The 25,975-nt window shown below is 46.0% G+C and overlaps 1 protein-coding gene across 3 annotated transcripts in view; it reads right to left on the minus strand.

Moving 5' to 3' along the window:
• Window positions 1-25,975, minus strand: part of MYCBPAP (MYCBP associated protein) — a 1,019,029-nt gene that overhangs the window by 196,311 nt on the left and 796,743 nt on the right. For all 3 annotated transcript variants that reach the window (XM_078654453.1, XM_078654451.1, XM_078654452.1), the window contains 2 exons: window positions 12,016-12,152; window positions 10,719-10,898 (listed from right to left, as the gene is read on the minus strand). In XM_078654453.1, coding sequence (XP_078510579.1) covers window positions 10,719-10,898; window positions 12,016-12,152 — 317 coding nt within the window. The remainder of the gene's footprint in view (window positions 1-10,718; window positions 10,899-12,015; window positions 12,153-25,975) is intronic.

Here is a 25,975-nt window from a genome sequence, read left to right on the forward strand (position 1 = left end):
TAGGCAGGAAAGCAGCTCTGGTCCTGAGAATCATCTTATCTCTGTAGATGGTGGTAAAATGAGGGTTAGAACTAGGAGCCTGAAGCTCACTTACCATCCTGGCAGAATTATAGCTATCAGAAAAACTGTTTTGAAGGTAAGAAGCCTCAACTGACAACTATGAAGAGCCTCAAAGGGAGACCCTATCAGGAAAGTAAGAACCAAATTTAAGTCCCACTGAGTGGGAGGAAATGTATTAGTGAAACCCTTAATGAACCTCATAACAATGGGAGACTTAAACAATGATGGTTGGTCTGGCAAACAAAGGAAGGCTGATAAAGCTGACAAATAGACCTTAACAGTCGTCACAGCACAACCTTGCTGGGCAAAGAAAAGAGAAAAGCTAAGAACATCAGACAAATGGGCCTCCAAAGGATCAACTGAAATTTCTCTGCACCACTTAACAAATCTGGCCCACCTACAGGAATAGACAGATTTGGTGGAGTGTGCTCTGCCCAATAATATAACATCCACCACATCGGGTAAAAGAGAGAAAGAACTCAGGTTGCCCCGTTCAATCTCCAGACATGAAGGTGCAGGCTCTAGAGGTGGGGGTGTAAAAGCTGCACCTGCGAAAGGAGGTCTGCCCTGAGAGGGAAACGGAGCGAAGGGTGCGATGAGAGGTGAAGAAGATCTGTGTACCACACCCTTCTTGGCCAAACGCGGGGCAATCAATATGACTTGGGCCCAGTCTTGGCGAATCTTCTTCAGAACCTAAGGAATCAAGGGTATGGCAGGAAATGCGTAAAGAAAACCTGAACCCCAGTCTAGCTGAAACACGTCTCCCAGCGCTTTCCACATTGGATTCTGAAGACTGCAGAACGATGGGCAATGTGCATTCTCGTGAGTGGCAAACAGGTATTACCGAGGAAATCCCCACATCCTGAAAATGTGATCGACTACCTTCTGATGAAGACGCCATTCGTGATCGGTCGAGTACTACTGACTGAGACTGTCCGCACGCACATTCAGCACCCCGGCAAGATGATTTGCAACCAAGCAAATCTGTTGGTCCTGAGCCCAGGACCAGAGTTGCAGAGCCTCTCTGCAGAGACGATATGACTCTACTACTTCCTGTTTGTTGATGTAACACATCGCAGTAGTGTTGTCAGTCAGGACCAGAACTGACTGACTGCAAAGGGAGGGAAGGAAAGCCCTGAGAGCCAAACGTATTACCTGCAATTCCAGAAAATTGATATTAAGCAATCTTTTCTCTGGAGATCAAGGACCATTGATCTCCCGATCCCCCAGATGAGCACCCCAATCCAGAGTGGAGGCATCCGTTATTACCATGGTAACTCTAACATAACAGATCCGCCGCATTGTCTCTGGAGATTTTGACCACCTTCCTGAGATCTCCCTTATGCTGAAACCCCTGCCTGCAGAGGCACCACTTCTTGAGTGCCATCATGTGCCAGCATGCATGATTGACCAACAGTATGCAGGAAGTGAACAGACCGAACAGGCACAAAACCTTCAGGACTGGAACAGCAGCTCCATCCTGAAATATTGGGATGATAGCTTGGATGTCTAAGACCCTCTGATGAGGTGGGATAGCACAACTTAGAGAAGTATCCAGTACCACCCCTATGAACAGATTGTGCTGAGAGGGCACCAGGTGAGATTTGGGTATATTTATCGAAAAACCCAAGTCGAACAACAGTTGAGTTGTTACTTGCAGATGATGAAGCACCATCTCTGGAGAACTTGCTTTGAGCAGCCAGTCGTCCAGATAGGGGAAAAGAGAAATCCCCGACCTTTTGAGATGCGCTGCTGCCACTGCTTCACTTTTCTAAAGCCCCAAGGCGCGGATGTAAGACCGAACGGAAGGACCGCAAACTGATAATGTTGAGATCCCACCATAAAACTTTGACACTTCCGATGCGACTTCAGGATAAGAATGTGAAAATACGCATCCTGTAAGTCGATCGACACCATCCAGTCTTTCTGCTGCAGTGCCAGAAGAACCTGAGCTAGGGTCACCATCTTGAACTTCTCCTGTTTGAGGTAAAAATTCAAGACCCTGATGTCCAGGATTGTCCGAAAATGACAGTCCTTTTTGGGGATCAGGAAATACCGGGAGTAGCATCCCTGCCCCCTCTCCTGCTCCGGAGCAATCTCTATCGCTCCTTTCTGTAACACGGAGAGGATCTCTTGATGCAGAAGCATCAGATGGTCCTCCAAACACCAGCCCTGGCGAGGAGGGTAAGGAGGGGCAAACTCCTATAAGGGAAGGGCATACCCATTTTCTACAAGATTCAAAACCCAAAGATCTAACATAACGGATTTCCAATTTTGTAGAAAATGGGACACCTGACCTCCAACAGGACCAACATGCTCCTAGATGGGGGATCTAGAGCTGCTTCCCTACAGGGACAGTGGTGGAGACAGGGGAGGAGGAGGAGGAGACCTGTTAGCGAGTAGCCCCTCACAGACAACCTCTTCCCTTCCCTCTGTATGACTTATACAGAGGGTTCTGTTGTTGCTGTTGCTGCTGCTGTCAGCATCAAAAAGGAGCAGCCTTCCCAAAGCCCCGAAATCTCCGGAAACCACAACCCCGATGCTGTGGATTGCAAGCCTAAGAGTCTGGCAGTAGCCTTGCTATCCTTAAATCGCTGTAAAGCTGAATCAACCTTGATTCCAAAGAGTTTTGCTCAGTCAAAGGGAAGGTCCAACAGCGCGGCCTGTATGTCCGGAGAGCATCCTGACCCTCTAAACGAGGCATGCCACCTAGTTGCCACCAAAGAGCCCATCACCCTGGCAACGGAGACGGCAGTATCAAGGCCAGACTGGATCACCTGACGGGCTGCAGCCTGCGTGTCCGACAGCACCTCAGCGAAGTGACCCTGGACCTCCTCTGGCAACTTAGGTTTTAACTCTTTGGCTGAATCAATCAATGAATGGATATAACGCCCCATCAAACACATGGCATTAGTTGATTTCAAAGCCATGCTGGCTGACAAAAACATTTTTTTGTGGATAGTTTCAACTTCTTGAAGTCCCTATTCCCCAGAGTAGAAGGAAAGGAACCAGCAGATTGTCTTGAGGAACAAGAGGCTTGAACCACAAGGCTCTGAGGCGAAGGGTGCGATGATAAAAATGCTGGATCCCCAGACGCCACCTTCTAGCGCCTTGACACAGCAGGGGCAGACATCGGCTTCTGCCATATATCCAAAACCAGATCCGTCAGAGCCTTGTTAAAAGGAAGCAAAGGCTCCACCGCAGAGAAGGAGAGTGCAGTACCTCTGCTAAAATATTAGATCTGACCTCTGCCGTTGGCAACTGTTAGTCCAAAAGGTTAGCAGCCTTTCTAATGACTGGTTTAAGGCCACACCCTGAGAGAGAAGAGCTTTTGGAGAGGAGAGCTCCCACTCAGGTGCTCTGCCAGGCCCACTGGCTTCTTCCCGTCCAGCAAAATCACCCATAGGGTCTAATATCTTCCCCTTCTCTGCTTGCTCCTGTTGCTCCTGGAATTCCTCCTCTCACAGAAGCCTCTGAGCCTCCCTCCTCGATCGAATCTTCGGAGTTGGTGTCAGAAGTGCCAGATGTGGCACCGGAGACCTCGGAGCCGCATCGACGGAGCACCGTCAGAAGCGGGCAGAGGCGCCCATCGAAGTCAAGACAGAGCCGGAACGGAGCCTAATGGCGCCGGAGAGTAGTCCATCCTTCCCTCCTGAGATGGAATCGGCGTCAAGAACCCAGGCTTCGGGAGAGGCCAAGATGGTGTCATTGGCATGAACGGCATGAATGGTGCCTGGGCATAATCCTGGGGAACACCCACATTTTAAGAAAGCGGTCCCATGGGCCAGCCGGCATGCCAGATGGGTTAAATGGAACCAGGAAATGTGGGTATGGATCCTGAATCACCTGAACTGAGATAGATCGAGATCGTAGAGCGGGCTCTGGTTGTGGCACTGGAGACAACGGATCTGGTATCGGAGTGTCCAAAGGTGCAGGCAACTCCCCCCTGGGCACCGCAGAGTCCCTCGGTGTCGAGAGAGTGCACAGGAGACACCTGCGGTGAAGGTGAAGGGGAGATATCATCCTTCCTATGACGATGCTGGACTGGGTACACCGACTTTGACAACTTCTCCTTCGAAGAGCGATGCTTGGACCCGTGTCACCTCATTTTCTTGTACTTTTTGAATGACCCCGTGGTGTGTGGAGTTGGTGACTTCCGCCTCGATCTATCTTTTCCGATCTCTCTTCTCCTTCTTCGCTCGGGCCATGAACAACATTGCTTGCCTTTCCTTAAGTGCCTTCAGATTCATCCGACAGCACGAAGAATATTCTCAGACGGACTGGTCCGACAACAAACACCAAAGGCAGTCTTCATGGGGTCTGTAACCGACAATTGGCCCCCACATTCCCGTCAGGGTTTTAAATCGGGCTTCCTCTGAGTAGCTATCATGAAGAAACAGTTTAACCACTTGAACGCTATGGGGATTTTTCCCCTGTGCTGTAAATACAGGAACACCATTATTCATGACGAGCTGGGCTCGTCATCAGTGTAGCAGGAGGCTACTGCATGACGAGCCCAGCTCGTCATGAGCGTGGAAGGGGTTAAGGACAACTGCAGCAAATTAGACTACAAAGAAATGGTATGACCTACAAAAATACGTTACGCGTCGACGGTGCGGAAAAAACTAAACTAATGTCAGCATGCCGGCAAGGTCTTTTTATGGCTTCAATGACGTCATGCAGAGTTGCGAGCGGAGCTGTGCTACTGTGACATTTGAAAAGTTTATTTGAAAAGTTTTATATAGCGCTGGCTAGACCCGGAGGTATCAGAGCGCTTTACATGAGGATCAGCGAGTTACAGGTTACATAGTTACATCAATTAAATCAAAAAATCACAGAGGGAAGTGAGGGGGAGGGAAGAAAACACAACGGGGAAACAAGGAAAACAGTGTCAGATGACCGGCTGGGTAGGTGACGGCCTAAGGGGTGAGACCTAGGACAGACTCCTCTATAGCTGCATATGACAGCTCCACCAGGCATCGGCCAAGGTTGCTAGTGCACCGAGGTAAGTACAAACAGTTTTGGTATCCGCCCAGAGTTACAGGTTACATAGTTGCATCAATTAAATCAAAGAATCACGGAGGGAGGGAAACACCAAGGGGAAACGAGGAAAACAATGTCAGATGACCGGCTGGGTAGGTGGCGGCCGAGGGGATAAAACCAGGGCCAGACTCCTCTACATCTGCATATGCTAGCTCCACCGGGAATCGGCCAAGGTTACTCGTGCACCGAGGTAAGTACAAACAGTTTTGGTATCCGCCCAGGGGGCATCGTTAAAGGTTCATCGAAAGTTCCAAAGTTCCACTGGGCATGGGCCATGTTGATCCGGCTCCATGCTATGCATAATGTTCATGGTTTCATTCCGGGGGCATCGTCACAGATCAATTGGCAGCACCCATCCTGGAGTTACTGGGAAACTAAGACTTACTGTAGGGTTGATAGTCGTTGATAGTCGTCTAGATGCCTTTGACATCTGCATATTAGTCTACTCCATCCTCATCGACGTGAGAGAGCTATGAAAAAAGTTTCCATGGAATGCTGCGCAAGGGGTAATTCAAAAGGCGAGGAATCCACAGGCAGAAGTAGCCATCAGAAAGACATTTTCACCTACAGATAAGAGGAATGTATGAGCTATCTCTGAGAGAGAGAGAGAGAGAGAGAGAGAGAGAGAGAGAGAGAGAGAGAGAGAGAGAGAGAGAGAGAGAGAGAGAGAGAGAGAGAGAGAGAGAGAGAGAGAGAGAGAGAGAGAGAGAGAGAGAGAGAGAGAGAGAGAGAGAGAGAGAGAGAGAGAGAGAGAGAGAGAGAGAGAGAGAGAGTGTGTGTGTGTGTGTGTGTGTGTGTGTGTGTGTGTGTGTGTGTGTGTGTGTGTGTGTGTGTGTGTGTGTGTGTGTGTATATATATATATATATATATATATATATATATATATCTGACATCAACGCCCCTATCTCTGACGACGTCTGGTTCTACTGTTGCACAGTTACTCGTCAAATTTCAATAAATGGTAGACATCGCCTTGCCCATTTTAAGTTTCTGAATAGGGTGTATCATTCCCCCATTGCGCCTGTGCCACTTTGGATTATGGGAAACTGATAGCTGTGAGTCGTGTGACGCCCTCCGAGCGGGTTTTTATCATCTGGCTTGGCTCTGCCCGCCAGTAGTGCAGTATTGGGCTTCTATCTTTCATAAACTCAGTGACATGATTGTTCCTACATTCATTTGTTTTTTACCACCAGTCCTGTGCATTTTATGGCGCTTGCATGGATACATTTCATGCATTTACAAAGGAGGACAACCAAAAACACTTTCCTCTATAAATTAGGCTCATCTACAGATCCCTGCACACCCAGCATTCTTGCCCTGGGCATAAATGGAATTGCAACGGATCTGACTAACCAATGCAACTTATCCATTATTTTAGAAAACTTTCTAATCAATGGAAGCGTGAACGTGTACTTTCCTTCCTCAAGAAATCCCCATCTGGTCCTGCCCTCTTCCTCTCCCTTTCCCTCTCTCTCTCCACTATTTAGAGAACAATGAGCTTTTCGGGTTAAAGAAAGTACAGAATCTGCTCTACTGGAAGTTACTAACAATCTCTGCCTTATTTTAGACCAAGGAGGATCTGCCATTGTTATCCTGCTTGACTTTTCGGAGACTATCAACACAATATCCCATTCATTACTCTTCTCTAAAATTCATGATTTGGGCATTTGCTTCAAAGCACCCAAATGACTTTGCTCCTTCTAATCGGACAGAACTCTGGTTGTCTCTCTGCCTCACTTTCATCTTCATCCAACACTATTTTTTGTGCTGCCCCTCAATAATTGCCACTCAACACCACCTTCTTCAATGTTTACCTATCTCCTTTAACAAACTATATACGATCTTTTGGCTGTGATTTATTCTCGTATGTCGATAATACCCAAATAATAGTTTCTATATCTCAACCAACCCCTCTGATTTTCTAGTTCCAATTTAACAGTGATTAAACAGAGATACTGTTGTTTGCAAAGATGACCAAAACATGATCTCATTTCTTTGGGTGGCCTGAGTTGTTGAGCCTCACCCCAGCTTCCTCAAGCTCAGCTAGAAATCTTTGAATCCTCTTGAACAATCAACTTACCATGACTAACAGGTAAATTAGGTCCTCCCTGTTTGTTGATGTACCACATCGTGGCAGTGTTGTCCGTCAGGATCTGAAACAACTAACCGAAAAGGGAGGGAAGAAAGGCCTTGAGAGCCAAATGCATCACCTGCAATTCCAGAAGACTGATGTATAACAATCTTTCCTCTGGAGAACAAAGGCATTTGGCCACCAGAACCCCCAGATGAGCTCCCCAACCTAGAGTGCAGGTATTCATTATCACTGTGGCCACCGGAGAAGGAAGTTGAAACGCTTCCCTTGAGATAAGTTGTCTGTAGCACTCTACCATAACCGCTTCGCTGAAGTCTATGGAGATCCTGACCACCACTTCAAGATCTCTGTTGTGTTGAAACCACTGCCTGCGGAGGCACCACTGGTGGGTCCTCATATGCCAGTGTGCATGGTTGACCAGCAGTATGCAAGAAGCGAACAGACCAAGCAGGTGCAAGACCTTCAGGACTGGAACAGCCGCTCCATTCTCAGAAAGTGGAATCAGAGCCTGGATGTTTTCAATCATCTATAGAGGTGGGAAGCCACTACTCGCAGTAGTGTTCAGTGCTGCACCTATGAACAGGTTGCGCTGAGAGGGCACTAGTTGAGATTTGGGTATATTTATTGAATACCCCAAGTTGAACAACAGTTGTGTTGTTACTTGCAAATGATGCAACATCTTCTCTGGTGACTTCGCTTTGAGCAGCCAGTTGTCTAGATAGGAGGAAACAGGAACCCCGACCTTCTGAGATGTGCCGCCACCACTGCCATCACCTTTGTGAAAACTCGAGGTGTGGCAGTAAGGCTGAATGGAAGAACCGCAAACTGGTAGTGTTGAGACCATACCGTAAAACGAAGAAACTTCCGATGCGACTTCTTGATGGGAATATGAAAATACGCATCCTGTACATCAATCAACACCATCCAGTCCTCCCTCTGCAGTGCACGAAGAACATGTAACAGGGTCAACATCTTTAATTTCTCCTACTTGATGTAACAATTCAAAATCCTGTGGTCTAGGATCGGCATCAAGCGACCATCCTTTTTGGGAATCAAGAAGTACCAAGAGTATCATCCTTGACCCCTTTCCTGCTCCGAACCCATGCCAAACGCACCTTTTTGTAATGACAGAACCTCCTGCTGGAGAAGCAGAAGGTGCTCTTCCAAACACGAACCCTGGTGGGGAGGAAAAGGAGGAGGAAACTCCCAGAAGGGTAGGGCATACCCATTCTCTAGGATGTTCAACACCCAGAGATCTGTAGTAACAGACCTCCAATGTTGTAGAAAATAGGCCAACCATCCTCCCACAGGACAAGCATGCTCTAGGATGGTAGCGCTAGAGCTGCTTCCCTGCTGCACCAGTTGGAGGGGCAGTACAGGAGGAGGAGGAGGAGGAGACTTGCTGTCAGGCTTCTCCCCGCAGACAACCTCTGCCCTTTCCCCTGTAAGATCTGTACAAAGAATTTGCCTGCTGCTGCTGCTGTGGCTGCTGCTTGGCAAAAAAGGACAAGTTCCTCCCAAAACCACAAAACTTGCAATATTGTCCAGAGCCTCTGGGCTGAGACTGAAGTCCTAGAGACCTTGCTGTGGCTCTACTGTCTTTAAAGCACTGCAGTGCCGAGTCCGCTTTCGCCCCAAACAGGTGAGAACCATCAAATGGCAGGGCAAACAAGGTGGTTTGGACATCAGGAGAGAATCTTGAACAACGTAACCAAGCATGCCTCCTGGTAGCCACAGAAGATCCCATTGCCCTGGCAACTGAATCAGCAGTATCCAAACCAGACTGTATGACCTGGCGGGCCGCAGCTTGGGCATCAATTAGTACCTCTGGAAAATGCCCTTGCACATCCTTAGGCAGTTTTGGGAGTACCTCTCTGACAGAGTCCATAAGGGCACGGATGTAGCGACCCAAAAGGCATGTGGCATATGTTGACTTGAGGGCCATACTGCCTGGCGAGAATACCTTTTTGGCAGATAGATCCATGCGCTTCGACTTCCTATCTGCTTCGAAGAGCATGAAACCTGGATGACCTAACTTTCTGGTGAAAGGATGAGTAGACATGAAAGCAGGATCCCCCGGTGCCACCTTGAACCTCCTTGCCAAAGACCTGTACAACGCTGGAACAGACATTGATTTCTGCCAGACGTCAAAAATGGGCTCAGTATGGGCTCTGTTGTGCTAAGAAGTGGGAAAATATATAGGCTAGGCACCCTGGCAAAAGTACAGAGGGATGAGCTTGGGGGACTGAACGGTATTGGGGCCGCCACTGCCCGACGGCACTCTGTAAATACACTATCGGTGAAGTACTTTACCTGCCTTCATGTGAACTGATGGAAATGCTTATTTTAATGTATGCTCTGTTGAGCCATGTTAATAAAAAGATGAATAAAAAAAAGAATGGGCTCAGTCAGAGCCTCATTAAAAGGGAGTAAAGACTCCTAGATAGAAGAAGGAGAATGTAGCACCTCTGTCAAGATGTTAGATTTTAATTCTGCCGTAGGAAGCGGCAATTACAGCAGATCCACTGCTTTCTGGATCACGGCGTGATAAGATGTCACCTCCATCATTGGGAGACCTTTTGGAGATGAGAGCTCCCATTCAGGAGAGGTATCCAGGCCACTAGCCTCCTGCAAACCTTCAAAATCCTAAGCAGGATCCACAATCTCCCCTTCCTCAGCCTCTTCATGCTCTTCCTGATAGTCTTCCTCTTCTAATACTCTATGTGCCTCAATTTGAGACCACATCCTCGGAACAGGCATTGGTGGCACCAAATGTGGCGCCGGTTAGTTTGGTATCTGTGTTGAAGGGAAGTCTCCCTTAACAGAAGTCTAAGCCCGTCGATGTTGAGTTGGCGCCAGTTCAGAACCAGACGGATCCGGGGACGATCCAACCAGTGGCACTTGCACCTCCAGAGATTGTAACAGCATTGAAAATCTTGGCGTCGAAAAAAGGCCAACTCACTGGAGACATGAGCATAAAAGGCGTAAGAGGTGTCTTAAGGAAATGAGGAGGCAAACCTCCCAGGGAAAATGTCAGAGGACCCATAGGGACAATAGACGCACCAGTAGGGTTTGCCGCTCTGGCGAAGAAGCCAAATATTGCATATTGGAACAACCGTTTCGCCAACGGCACGGTAAAAAGGGAACTGATGTCAGCACGCCGAAGAGGACATTTTGGCTCCGCGTGCTGAGCCATTCCATTGTGACGTCCTTGTCGACGTGGGAGAGCGAAGGAGAAAAGTTTCCGTGGAATGCTGCACATGGGGGTATTTCAAAAGGTGAGGAATCCACAGGCAGATGTTTCCATCAGAACTTGGCTGTTCTAGAATTGTTAAATCTGTGGCATCCCCTCTCTTATCTTGGTTTTGCGTCTCAGGGAAAGTAATACATCAAAAATCTTTTAAAAAAATAAAGAGAGCAATTGTTTGTGTGAAAGAGTTTGTGTAAATTATTTCTGGAACTGCGGTGGGTGTGTGAGGAGTGATTGGTTAGAATATTTTTGGGATATAGTGGGAAAACTGACCTGAGTGTAGAGTTTTTCCTGGTACTCGGCCTGCACTGCTGGATCCGGATGCTGCATTTTGTGCTCCGGGGCTAGGCCATCCAGACTGTCTGTGGAGGCGGTCAGGTCTTTAGAATCCCGGGATATCCTTACCCCTCTCTTGTCTTCCTTTCCTTTTGTCTTCCTGCTCACAGGACGATCCTTGATAGACAAAGAAGCAAGATAAACGGTGGAATGATGCTATCAGCCGACAAATTAAAGCACAGCAACAAAGGAGATGGGGGTTAGGCAAACAGGGAGATAAACAAATGGGTAAAAACTGGTCAAGACTTATAGCGTGTACGGCAGAAGCAGAGAAATGGCCCAGGAGAAACAGTTGGAAGGAGGTATCCGGACAGTGACAGATGAACAGCCATTCATCCAGAGGAAAGTGGAGAGGGAGAACAGCTAGGAAGGGGACGGGTAGACAGAATAATTGTGAGGCAGTAGAAGAAAAAACATGCAGAATGAATTGTAAAAAGGGAGAGGACAAGGAACATGCAGAGGAAAATAAACAAACAGGAATATAAAGAAGGTGGGGAAATTCAGACAGAAGCAACCAGAAAGTGGCAAGGCAAGCAACCAGTGTAACGTTTCTCCCCATTTCAAGCTTTCTTTGCTCAATTTCTCGTTTGCTCTTCTACCCACGTCTCAGCATCTATTGGGCCATATCTTGGACCTTCTTTCCGTCACCATCTTCAGCCTTCTCTGCTCCATCACTTCCAGCTTCATCACGTACGTGATCACGTAGCAAATACGTTTCGACATTATTGTTTGCCCCACTGCTTCCCCCATCTCTGGGATCGTCTATTTAGTCTATTTACTTCCTCCCCCACTTTCTCTTCATCTCCATCATGGGACTGCTGGCAGGGTCTCTTCCATGTCCCCGTTTTCCGTTCTCGGCCTATTACAGCCACTACAATCACCAATATCCTCCTACTCTCATCTTATTTTTCTAATATACTCTCTTGGGTCAGCTCTGGGCCAAGCAGTTTATCCTGCTCACTCTCCGGCTCTATTATTACAACTATATCAAAGCCTACTCATCATGCACATCTCTTACCCCTTCCCTCTCACATCACAAGCCTCACCCACTTCCATAGATCCACTCCTTTTTAAATCTCTTAATTCCACGTCATGTGTATTCTCCCACGGCCCCCACCCCCAACTGTAATATCTTATTCCCTATTTATAGAATTCAGAGTTAGAATCATGAACATTGACAAAGAAGTCAGGATATTTTATACCTTGTACAAATCCGTTATGTTCAACAATCTACCTCTTTCTCTGAGGATCGATCTTTCCCCGGAGGCTTCGTTGCTCCTTTTTCTCGACTACCGGTGCTCTTTTTCTCTTCTTTCAAGCCACCGCCTTTTTTATCTTCTCTTCCGACTTTTGAAGCTCGTCTTAAATCCACTGCAACACAAAATATGCTAATAACTGCAGTCCCAAAACACAGCCCCAATAGTAGGCCCCAAAACACACCAAGTACTAAGAACAGGGTTCTAAAAGCAGGCTCCCAAACTTACAACAAAACCAATACCACGGCCCAAATATAATCAAGCAACTAGGAAACGGGTCCAGCCCCAGCTAGTTAACTACAAGCGGGACCCGGAAATCAAACTACTTACAGCAGAGATGTTCTCTAAACTAACTGCCATGTACAATAGGACGACTGAACATGGCCTAAAAAATTGCTGTTGCAAGCTGCTACAAATTGTCTCCCCTTAGGTCCGCGCAAAACAAAAGTGCAAACTTGATACTTATACAGAATTTTCCCTTTCAATTCGAGGGCAAGTAACACGACAGGGAGTGGAGACTTATGGGTCTTAAAGGAGTACTGGTGGGTGTCATCTTTTACCCTGTTCTCAATATATGGCTCAAATGAAGAGAAAGAACGATTTTACACAGATTGATTTCCACGATGGCGAGTATGAACCTAATTATGGGTGCTGACTTTCATGTTATGGTACGCCCTATTAAAGACAAATCTGTCATCGGCTACAAGTGTCAAAATGCACCAGCCACACATATACAAGGAATAACAGTTATAGACGATTGATTGGAAAGTATTAAAATCTTTGAGATAGAGGCTATATCTATTCCTCAAATATGAGGAATTCAAATAACAGGGTTAATCATTTTCTGGCTAACAGCACCGATGGCCTTATTATTTTTACTTTTAAAATTATTTTTATTGATTTTCTGATGATATGGAATACAGTACATGATCAAAATCAACCAAAGATTATAGTAGCAGTACAGTACAAAAATACAACTGAAAAGAATAGGGCATAGGCATATAAAATCAGTTAATCCAATATCATACACTGGCGATCTGATTAACAGCCTAGTACCCTTGAAAAAACATTATATAGTACATTTGCGATATAGTAACTTCATATATCTTCAGTAGGGCACCAGCTTCCATGCTTTTACAAGACCAACAGATTTTCCAGGGTATACACCAAAAGAACTACTAAGTTCCTATACAGTGTAGATTTAAAAAAATGCAATCGATTAATTAAGTGCATTTGTAGGTTAGTCATGAAATCCTGAGGTTGTCTTACATCAAATATAAGGTAAACACAATACATTAAATGAAGACACACTAATATATACCCACCATAATAATAAAATCCATGCTTAAGACTCCTTCGATCTCAGGTGTATGATACATTAGTCACTGTAGAAAAAACAGCCCAAGACAACTGAATCGATGCCCCCACCACAGATAAAAACATCTTCAACAGCTCACCCGGAAATCCAAATTAGGGCTCTCCATCCCCTCAGAGACGGAAGACCAAATTAGGATACCTCATTTCAGCGCACTTTGACCCTTGTGGTCCTATAAACCTCTTTCCATATGATACATGGGGAGAAAACCTGCTCTCTACTCTGTGAATGTAGGACGATTTTGGGGTGATCCACTCTGAGACTACACACATGCGCGCCACCGCTGTTGCCACAAAGATCAAGTAAGTTTTCCCTCTAGAGAGCCCCTGGTCCTCACTCAGCCCTAACAGTACTGGCTGAGGTGTGATCTTCTCTTGCTTCTGGGGGAGTAAACTGATAAAGGTTAGTAGTGGGATAGCCGGGGACAAGAGCAAAACATATGCATAATTTTGCCTTTGCCTGCGCCTGCCCTCACCTGTTGCACTTTGAGTCAACTCTCATTCTCCATTCAAATAGTTTATTGGCATACAGTATAGGTCTAAAACTGTTTTATAGTGCTGCCATTCAAGCCGGCTGTCAGGAGGATCCCCTTACAAATCTCAAGTGAACCGTCAAGTAGTGGCCCTTCAGAACCCAGCCTTGCTTCCGACTTAGCATTCTGGGGTTCCATATCGTCTGAAAGTCCCTGTATTAGTGCATCATAAATTTGATAAATTCGACTCCACTGACTCACCACCTCAATGACTGCACATTTTACTGTAGACATGTAATCCAGAAAAACAGCCATGCACACCCTCATCACCAGCAGACTGGACTACGGCAACGACCTCTAAGCCAAAATCAACAAAAACTCTTCTGAAAGCTCCCTACCGTCCAGAACGCCACAGCCAGACTAATTCTCCACATCCCCCGGGACAACCACATCACACAACACCTCAGCGATCTACACTGACTCCCCGTCGAAAAAATAATGTTCTAGCTGTTAACGCACGCATGCAAGGCCCTCCAGAACATAGGACCAGAATACCTCATCAACCTTCTCTCCTTTCAAGCACCCAAGAGAAACCTGTGACTAGCTGACCTATCCCTGGCCACCGTCCCACACTTCTACAGGACCAGAGCAGGTGGAAGGTTCTTTTCCTACCTCGCAGCCAAGACCTGAAACGACCTCCACCTCTGGCAAAGCCCTACACTGCTCCAGTTCAGGAAAGATCTTCCGATGACCTCAACTGCGCCACACAATCTCCCCCCTCCCCCAGCGTCTTGACACCCTATCAGGTAAGTAGTGCTCTTTACAAACCCCTGATTGATTGATTGATTGATTGATTGATTGACATGTCGTTTTTATCCTACTTACTAATATAGTCACAACTCTGGAGATATTTATCAAATTTCTCAATAGTCGGACCAAACTTGTCCTGTAGCATAGTTGGTCATTATCATACAAATCCCCAATCTTTGAAATACCATAAGCTTCGAGCCTCTTACATATTCCATCTTGGAATATACCAGAAAGGCGGGAAGCCCCATAAAGGTGTATAACAATTTCACTTTGTAATATTCAGCTTTCTTTTGATCTGTTGCCAAACCTTGAATGCTCCATCTACAGTTTTAAACGTGGTCTTTTTGTAGTAGATTCTCTCCAAATTCCTTGAGTAGCAGCACCTAGCCTCAGAGCCCAATGTAAGCTTGTATATGGATGGCGACTCAGCTGGATATCTGTTATGAGTTATCACAACCCTGAATTGCTGCAGCATTTAAGACCAATAGTACAGCATGAAGCTGGGGACCACCCACACCCAATATACAATTGACCTAGACCTTATAGGCACTTAAAAATTAATCCTTTTTAGGTATACCATATGTTGCACAAACATTACAAGCTTACTCCCCTTTCTTTAATTATTGGGGTAGTAGGTATGTCCAAAGTTGGTGCCTCCTTAAACATTCGCCCATTCCCTGAAAGTAAAATCTCAGTTGTTAGACAACAAAAACACACACACCCTAGTGTCAAAATACAACACGGAAGGAAGAAAAAAGTGTGTAAGAGCGAGATGGCACCTCACGGGCGCACCACCAACGGGAACCTGGCAGGTACTCACCAGGATTGCCCTGTTCTCATCATTGGCACCATCAAGCTCGGAAAGAAAAATGTGTCCAAAAAAACACAAATACAGGAAAGTGTTTTGTGAAGGTATGCAGTGAAAATAGACCACAGACAACCAATATAGTGTCAAACAACATATAAACCACACAGCAACACAGATATGCAATTTTATTCTGTCTCTTGTGTTGTGTGTGGATGCTAAAAAAAGTGAGTGTGGTTACTAACTATCCAACCAACACCACTTTACTTGCCGACATGTTTCATTGCCATCTAGCTTTTTGGCAATTTCTTCAGGGCGTCACACATATTAAAGCCACTGCATAAGGACAACATAGTCTTCACAACTGAAAAACAAAGTAAAAACCCTTGTGTAACAACCTGCCTTTAAAATGTATACTGTCTCTTCCCAAACGCATATAACTATGCCTTATTTACCCTCACTCGGCCATCTGTACTCGTACCAGCCGGGAGGATAGTCCCCTCATGGAACTGCAAATCCAAACGTAGGTCGTTGATCCTTCCCCTTCAATTTACTGTGAGGGATTGGACAGAAAACGAAACAAGCACATAAACCTTATGTCCCTGTCCCGTCACGCAAAAAAGTAAAAGAAATTCCTATTCTCCCCAGTCATTCATGTAAAATGTCAACTAGAGTGAAAACAACACTCGACTAACCCTTCGAGTGCCAGGCTACCCTCTCAAGATACAGGGTACATTTTCCACCTCTATATTATCTCTTAAAACAACTTTCTGATGTTCAGAAACAGCCCCGGAGCCCTTACTCCTTACCGCCCTGGTGGAGGATGTCTGGCATTGACTCAGCCCGTGTGTAGCTCGAACAGATCCCTGTTCTATTTACATTGATTTGTTAGCATATTCTCGCGAGATCACACGGCCACCATCTTGAACCAGGCAAAAGCCCTTTGTGATCAATGCCTTTGCCGGTCCCAAGACGTGATCTCGCCTCGATGTCCTAACTTTTTCAATCAACTTTATTCAGTCACTATGAAGGCTTTCGTATGCCTTCCGAATGAGTTTCAAATATTTTCGAAAAATATTTTAGAAAAAGTGCCCAATTACGCCGTATTTTCATAAATGCCATGGTAAAATCCAAATAGAGGCCATACTTTTGCCTCCTCGATCGGGCGTCATGATAAAATGGGATCACCTACCTATTTTGATATGGCTCTCCAATTCTGACTTCATGTTTGACATTCCATTTTTTAGAACAGGGACAAGGGGCCAACAGGGGAACGGGACAACCAGGAAGAGGAAGAGGACGAGGCAATCGACCTCCCCCCCAATGGCAAACTTTTTCCCCGAGACAAACCCAGAGCAGAGGCAGACAACCTCTGTAAACAACATTGTGGTAAATTTGTCAGACCATATCCTATCTGAGAGTGAAGAACGAGTCCTGAACAAAGGTCTAGGGTTCGTTCCTACACCTATACACGATCCCTTCAAATGTAGAGTGGAGTTTTTCGAGACGGTTCGAAAAATTAAGGTAAAAAGATTCTTTGCGTCATCGATTCATCGATTCATCGATTCATCGAGTCGAGATCCCGCGCGATCACGTCTTGGGACCGGCAAAGGCATTGATCACAAAGGGCTTTTGCTCGGTTCAAGATGGTGGCCGTGTGATCTCGCGAGAATACGCTAACAAATCAATGTAAATGGAACAGGGATCTGTTTGAGCTACACACGGGCTGAGTCAATGCCAGACATCCTCCACCAGTGCGGTAAGGAGTAAGGGCTCCGGGGCTGTTTCTGAACATCAGAAGGTTGTTTTAAGAGATAATATAGAGGTGGAAAATGTACCCTGTATCTTGAGAGGGTTGCCTGGCACTCGAAGGGTTAGTCGAGTGTTGTTTTCACTCTAGTTGACATTTTACATGAATGACTGGGGAGAATAGGAATTTCTTTTACTTTTTTGCGTGACGGGACAGGGACATAAGGTTTATGTGCTTGTTTCGTTTTCTGTTCAATCCCTCACAGTAAATTGAAGGGGAAGGATCAACGACCTACGTTTGGAGTTGCAGTTCCATGAGGGGACTATCCTCCCGGCTGGTACGAGTACAGATGGCCGAGTGAGGGTAAATAAGGCATAGTTATATGCATTTGGGAAGAGACAGTATACATTTTAAAGGCAGGTTGTTACACAAGTGTTTTTAATTTGTTTTTCAGTTGTGAAGACTATGTTGTCCTTATGCAGTGGCTTTAATATGTGTGACCCCCTGAAGAAATCTAGATGGCAATGAAACATGTCGGCAAGTAAAGTGGTGTTGGTTGGATAGTTAGTAACCACACTCACTTTTTTTAGCATCCACACCCAACACAAGAGACAGAATAAAATTGCATATCTGTGTTGCTGTGTGCTTTATATGTTGTTTGACACTATATTGGTTGTCTGTGGTCTATTTTCACTGCATACCTTCACAAAACACTTTCCTGTATTTGTGTTTTTTTGGACACATTTTTCTTTTCGAGCTTGATGGTGCCAATGATGAGAACAGGGCAAACCTGGTGAGTACCTGCCAGGTTCCCGTTGGTGGTGCGCCCGTGAGGTGCCATCTCGCTCTTACACACTTTTTTCTTCCTTCCGTGTTGTATTTTGACACTAGGGTGTGTGTGTTTTTGTTGTCTCACAACTGAGATTTTACTTTCAGGGAATGGGCGAATGTTTAAGGAGGCACCAACTTTGGACATACCTACTACCCCAATAATTAAAGAAAGGGGAGTAAGCTTGTAATGTTTGTGCAACACATGGTATATCTTAAAAGGATTACTTTTTAGTGCCTATAAGTTCTAGGTCAATTGTATATTGATTGCATTGACAGTGGAGGGCGACCTATGAGCTGCTTTACCCTCTAAGCTCCTTGTTGTTATCGACCACCCACACCCCCCAATTTCCTGGGAGGACCACATACCTTGACTCCTTCAAGGCTTCTTGAACTGCCACTGAAAGCTAAAGTTAGGCTCTCCAATGGGATAGCTTTAAATAAGTATACAACTTTCAGGAGAATGAGCATCTTTAACAAGTTATCCCTTCCCGCAAGTGTTATCTGTAAATTAATAATCCTAGGTAGGTCTTGTTTAATCTTTCCAAGCAATGGGGCTAGATTTAACTTAACAATTCTCTCTAGGGTAGATGTTATATTCATTCCCAAATAAGTCACCTCTTCATCCCACCGGGTGTCCCCAGTACCTGCTCCCTCTTACACCTGAGTCTAGCACTCATTAAGATGGCACCATGATAAGGCCCCAGCCTTATCTTCAATAGCCTTCAGAACTTGCTGTCTAGGTGTAGGGTTTTTAGTAAAGACAGGAAGATTGGCACTCAGGCTAGTTTGCGTCGTGTCTATTGTGCTTCAAGTGTGTACGGTGCTACCAGGTCAGGGGAAATAACCTGTAACCCCAGTACATGTGTGAGTCAAAAAACCCACACCAATAATGAGAACACTGTCCAGGGCACACGTAATGAGGATAAAACAATGGTTGATGAGTCTCGTATTGTACTAAAATCTTTGGTCGACACCAGAGTGTTATTCAAATGTAGTTAATGATGCAACAACGAAAAACAACCAGTCAACACATGTTTCGTCACATGAGGGAACTAACCCGGATGTTTCCGCATCCGGGATCTAACACAGAACCAGTGTCTCCCCCCCTACAGCACAGATACTCAAGATCAGCTCTTACAGTACGGCGTACCTGCCCTTCTACTTTCGTGAGACACTGGACTGATTTTAATAGTATTCCCCACGGACACCGACATGATACTCTGCAACGCCACACAGCCCTTTAGAAGTCACGGGCCCTCATGTGACGAAACACGTGTTGACTGGTTGTTTTTCATTGTTTCATTAAATACATTTGAATAACTCTCTGGTGTCAACCACAGATATTAGTACAATACGAGACTCATCAACCAATGTTTTATCTTCATTACGTGTTCCCGGGACAGTGTTCTCAGCCTTCAGAACTTTACAGGGGTTGAGTGTTATAACCTCTATATCGTCTGCCTATGCCAACACTTTGTAATAAGTTTGACAGACGGACTTTCCACACAAGAAGTGCAGAACCAAGGAGTGCACTGACATTGGTGTATTTTTTTTTAACAACTAGGTCCCTGAAAGGGATCAGCCCAGACCCTAGAAACCTGTCCACAGTGGGGGAAGGATGGGCGGGTCGGTAAGGAATCTGCGGCTACATAATGTCTGTACTAGAAGAGGCATTACCAAAGGTAAGTAACTTGTCCATCTGATAGAGACATCTAGCCACAGATTACTTACCTTTGACTAGCTACTCAAGCAATATCATACCCGGAGGAGGGGCTGTGGACAAATTCAGACCAGGAAGTCCAGCAGGACAGAGTGGCCAAAAAGGCCATCCCTGCAGATCTGACTGTCCAGGCAGTAGTGTTTGGTAAACGTGTACAGGGATGCCCAAGTTGCTCCCTGACAAATGTCGAGGTTTGGAATTCTACATCGCAACGTTGTGGTAGCAGCCTTAGCTCTGGTGGAGTGAGCCTTTAAGCCTTCAGGACGCCGTTGTTTGGCCAGAGCGTACCAAGGTTTGATGCAGAGAACAACCCATTGCGATTCTGCACTGTACGACCTTTCTTTGTTCCAACGTACCCCACTTAGAGTGTTTCGTCCATCTATAACTCTTTAGTGTGGTCAGGGTAGAATGACAAAGCTCTTTTTGGGTCCAGAAGGTGGAGTCGCTCCTCTTTCTCAGAGGGATGTGGAGGGGCGCAGAAAGTGACCAAGGTGACAGATTGACCCACATGTAATGGTGTTACAACTTCGGAAGTACTAACCTCTCAGGGAAGATGGCCAGGTAAGAAGGCGGTGATGACAGAGCCTGCAATTCTCTCATCCTCATGACAGATGTGATTGCCACTAAAAAGGCTGTTTTGATAGTAAGCAGCCGGAGGGGGCAATTGTGCAAAGTTTCAAATGGAGAGCCAAATGAATGTCTCACTGAGCTTGGAGCTGAGGTGAAAGGAACCAGCACAGGTGTTGCTGGCAACTAGGACTGCAGTGAAGGTACTGACTGGAAGCACTGGGTCCATGAAAGTGACGTGAAACGAGTACCCCTACCACTGTCGGATAATTCTTGGGTGAAAGACGGGGTCACAAATCAGGACGGAGAGCTGATTCTACGCTTTGTTCCTGTTTTTTATGCCTAGCTGAGAGAGGCACAGACCGATAACAAGAAGCAAGGATGTTTTGCCTGAGGGGACCCTCTTTGAAACAAGGGTTGCTTCAGATACTCCAGTTTCTGTGCATCAGGCCTCTGAGACCCGGTCCCCAAGGCAAAGCAAGTCTGCACCTTTGTTTGTTGATAAGGAGGTGCCTGGGCACACTAGGTACAATCTGTGGCCCCGACATAAGGTCAGTGCGCCAGCAGGGCAACTCAGGAGTTAGGGAAGGACTTGAGTTCAGGGTACAGAAGCTGTGTCTCTGGTGCCTATTAGATTAGAGTGAAGTATACTGGTACACTGCCTGAGACACTGGACAGGATTGTTGAGGGTATTTGCCCTGGAGGGTGATTGCCCTATACTGAAAGACTTTTCCCTTAGCCTGGGCCGTGATTGTTTTCTGGGTTGCAAGTTGTGCAGCTCCACCGTGGGAGAAGTGATCACTTGATGAACGATAAGAGCCTGCCTGTGAGGCTCAGACGGACACAGGGTGAAGACTCCCCTCTGGCTTTTTGTACAGTGGCTTAAATTTTCCAAGTATTTTTTTTTATTAGCAATGTACCCCTTTGGTCGTTCCATTTTTGAGGAGGAGCAGCCCTTTGCGGCTCCTCGTCCTAATTCCCGTGGCCCTCCTGGTCCCCCAAAACAAAGATTGTTTTTGTGAATATTATTGTATTCGTATTTGGAATACTGTTTTTTATGCAAGCAGTGGCGGCTCCTCCCTAGGGGCGTTTGGGCGTTGCCCCACTGCTTTCCCGCAACACGAGAAGCAGTAACATACAATGGTAAAAACAACCATTTTATGTTTCTGCTTCTCACGCTGCGAGAAGACAGAAGTGCCTGGTTGGGGCGGGATCGTGGGCTGTTGTGGGTGCGAACTGTTTGGTCGGCCCCTGGAGCCGACCAAACAGTCAGTACCCACAATAGTGGGTAAGCCACTCCCCCCTGTCCTCGAGTATGACCGCCCACTCTCCCTTTTTCTCTATGTCGGAGAAATTGGTGCGACTGGGGCACTGTCCCCTGCGCCTCCCCAATCACAACGCTGCCATTGCAGCGTTGTGATTGAGGGAGGGAGGCTGCCTTTCCTTATGACGAGGAGCTGCTGGAATTGGCGCAGGACCGGATGGCGGAAGTCGGGAGTCGTCAGACCCATCCAGAAGCTCAGTAAGTTCATATTTGTATTTTATTAAACCCCTCCTGCCTCCCCCCATACCCCGACGACGAGCCCATTAACACCCTCTCTCCCGCCCGTAATACCGTCCGCAACTGCTTTTTATTTTAACCCCCCCCCTTCGCGGTAACACCCGCACGACAATTACCCCCCCCAGTAGTGTGTGCCGTGACTGGAATAAACATTGCACAAAAGAGCGAGGGTTTGCTTTCTAGGCACATAGTATGGAAAAAGTAAAACTGAAAGTCCCACAGTTCCAAAGTACTGATGGGCCAAAAGTCAAGCCTGGCTGATAGTGACATTGCACTGTCATTGGAAGTTGTATGTGGAAGGCTGGCCCGCCGTGCTGCCAGATGCCAGCTGGCCTGTAGGAACATGCTGGGGATTCTGGGAAGGCTGGTGCAGTCGGGTTGCTGATTGGGAGGGGGAAAATCAGTCGTTATTCCAGACCATTGAGAAATTTCATAAATCCGTTCATTGAACTAATTTGATTTAATTGTCTCCTTTTATGCTGTCAGTTGTGCTCAACCAGAGGCACGTCAATACCGTGGCTTGATCTTTTTACATTTCTTAAAAGCTTTGAACATAGTGAAAGAAAATCCAGAATTTCAAAATTGTTTATTCAAAAAATAATACAAGCCAACCTTCCATTTTCAGTTTGAAAAAAATTGCGGCGTTCGGTGTGTGGGGTCCCGTTGCTTCACGACCGGGGCAGACGCGATATGCCGTTGCCTCTGAAACGCCAGTAGAGCCGGGGTAGAGTCTTCGTGGGGTTTTATTTCTTTGGTAAAGGGTGCGGTGGAGAGGGTAATCCTCTCTTCCCCCGTGGCATTGATTGACCTGGGACACTCTAGCTACCAGTACAGACTGCTCAGTTTGCGCCTAAATTGCATGTAATTGGACTGTAAAAACTCATTTGGGAATATGGTATCAATCTAAAACTACTGATTGGCTCCAATAAAGTTATTTCACTTGTGTTCTTCTGGCCAGTGTATCCCGTACTTCGAATGTTTTCTCGCGCTGCATTTCCAGATTAATAGGTTTAGGTTTGTCTCGTACGGAACTCCAGTTGTAATCCTACAAAGCACGGCGTGTTTCCTCAAACGTTTGTTCCTGCCTGCTAATCCAGACCCCCGGCGCAAACAAAGGCTGAGCCAGTCTGCCCACTTTCCTTGTTGTCTTCTTGCCGAATCTGTGTGTGAAACCTTTACTGGACTTAAAGCTGTGGCAGCTTTGGGTTGAGTGGTTGCTGGTAGAATGGTTCGTTTTGATAGTGTGTTATTTTATTGAATTAGATGCACGCCCACTTCTTACAGTCTGGCGGGTTCATTCTACCGTACATGTGACGTTTTAAAATGTCTCGGCTGTTCGGTCATCCTGTGTGCTTCAGGAGCAGCTGTCTTTCAGTGTAATTGTAAATCTCCCCAGCCCTGGGAACTGCACTTTCTGAGGATTACCTGAAATGACCCAAACAAACGTCTGCTAAGAAGAAGAGTACAAACAAGCAGCATACTACACAATTATAAAACAATATATGAAGTACGGGACCCTATTTACTGTTTTAAGAGTTGGATGCGCTTTAGTAAAAAGAGAGTATTTCGTTGGATCCGGAACAAACTTTCCCGCTCTCTCACCCGGAGTCATCTGCCGGACATGTTCACTTGATGGGCATTCACTTGGCAGGACAGGGGGCATTCCTCTTTCCACTCATACAACCATTTCACATACTTCTGGTATGCTTGCTGTCTTCATCTTTTACCTCCTTTCTGTACATTCGTCCCCTCATCCTTGCCTACTTTCTCACTTGTAACAGGGATCACCCCTTCTTCCCTTCTTTTGCACTTATGTGATTTTCGCTGCCTTGCTCTGGGTCACAGTTTGATGTGGAAAATAAGGGTCAGTCACCTTAAGTGTGTGCCAGTAGGACCCCAACTCCAACCACAGGGTCAAAGTAAGCCCTGACCTCTACCATCTTCTGGCACCCTACATGCACATACCTCTTCTTATGCCCTTTCCATTTATGTCCTCTACTCTTATGTATAATGTCTTCTCACGGCTCACATCTTGGAACTTAAAACAGTGAAATGAGCAGCAAAATGAAACCTACAAAAATGTTTAAAGTTGTCTCAACGCTTCTCTTTCCAACAATGCTCGTAAATGTGTTTGAAGGTAAATGCCAATCTAATTCCACATACTGCATTTTTCTGTGTTATCCAAATAACTGTTTTCAGTGTCTGTCACCAAGCATGTGGGAACATAAACGGATTTGCAGCCAAGTACAATCGCTGCATATGTTGAGACATGCTGGCTGCCACCAATCTTCCCGTCTTTTCTTCTCCGGGTGTTATGTGTTTGAAATCCCAGACACACCTATGTAAACAGCTGCAAACATTTACATCAGCATAAGCAAAGATTGTCCTCTATAGCTCAAAAAAATTGGCAATTTCTTAAATGATTAATAATTCAATTGTATTGATTTATTAACCTCCCTGCTTCCTCAAATTAGCTTGAAAATGCACCATTCATCTACTCTTTTTTCAAAATTTTCTCAGAGAACCTCCCCCCCAAGCCCCTCTTAGGTTGTTCAGGCGTGCTCGCTCACCGCAGTGCAGTACGACAATTTTACGCTGCCCACTTTCTAATGTCACCAGCCGCCACTGTATGTAAGAAAAATATTTTGTGCGTTCCCCCCCCCGAACATATCATTGGTATTCTAACCCTCATAAAGAATAACACTGGAAGGTCTATCAAGATAATGTTTTTATTTAGACATTGCATCAGATATGTGTTGTTGGCTATTTCTAAACAGCACAAAATAGCCACTGAAATCCACCAGAACTCAGGGACATGGACTTGGACTGGATGGCTATGGACACTGTTTTCTGTCAGGGCCTGGAAGTTATTATCAGCCCTATGTATAATTGTTGCAATCCTTTTCTCCTGCTGCCTATGGATACAATGTGGCCCAATGCTCTGTTCCCTATGTATTTCTACTTGTACCTCATGTATACTGACTAAACAAAAGACCAAGAATGTAAATGCCCGACTAGTAACTGACCAAAAATAAAAAGAAAACTGATTCGTTGATATAGGTGATAACTTTCATATTTCTTCTATTGCATAGCGATGTCTTCAGCTAATGCTAAAAGGGCTGTCTGTGGAAATCGCAGAAATTGCCGTTAGGATACGCTGAAGCCATTTTAGTTGTGGCACCCATTTTGTTAGCCATGTGATTCTGCCGTCTTCACTGTTGCCTGCCTTTCTATTCTGCTTGAGTCATCAACTGTAGTTAACTCCTTCAGAGCTCAGAAAGGCCTGTAGTTGCTGGAATGCACCTGTCTTAGAATGTAACTGTCAGGCTGTTCCAACTGATGTAAGCAGTTCTGTATCCCCTCCCACTCTGCTGACAAAGTGGTCTCTATCTGTCCGTGTTAGTCGATAGCTATTCCTGTGTATGACTGTACCTTCTATTTGAGTCTCCATGCTTACTGTGCAACAAACTGGGTATTAAAGGCCCTTGGTTTCTGTATTCCTTATACTACCTCATACAGTGCCCGAGGGTGTTGTATTGATGTAGTCCCACTCATGAGTGAATAATAAACTTGTTATTTGATATTCCAGCTTCAGTGCCAATCTCTATTTTGTTGGTTTAAGGACCAGTGGATAGGTAAGGGTGAACCCCTGCACCGGTGGGCCCCTAGAAACCACAAATGGACCATTGGCAGACCATAGAACATGGAACCAGGAGCCACCGCTGACAAGAGAAGGAACACCAAAGGCAAAAGATGGAAGTCTGTGATGCCGGTACCCAAATTAGTGACCCCCAGATGACAGCGAAAAACGAAAGGCAGTGAGAAGCAAACAGCGCCCTCAAGCCTGCAGTGGCACAATAGGAGCCCAAAAAACAGAGAACACACCGGCCATACCCAGGTATGGGAACACCAACCGGGATGAAGCGGGCCATGCCACAGGGCCAAGGCACCCCTGAATAGGGCCAGGCCATTGAAACAGGACGTCCAAGAAGAGTACAGCCCAGACCTCCTGTGCACCGGAGCACTGGGCACCCAGCCAACAGTACA

This window comes from Lissotriton helveticus, chromosome 7 (genome assembly GCF_964261635.1).
Source record: "Lissotriton helveticus chromosome 7, aLisHel1.1, whole genome shotgun sequence".
In the NCBI taxonomy this organism is placed as follows: domain Eukaryota; kingdom Metazoa; phylum Chordata; class Amphibia; order Caudata; family Salamandridae; genus Lissotriton; species Lissotriton helveticus.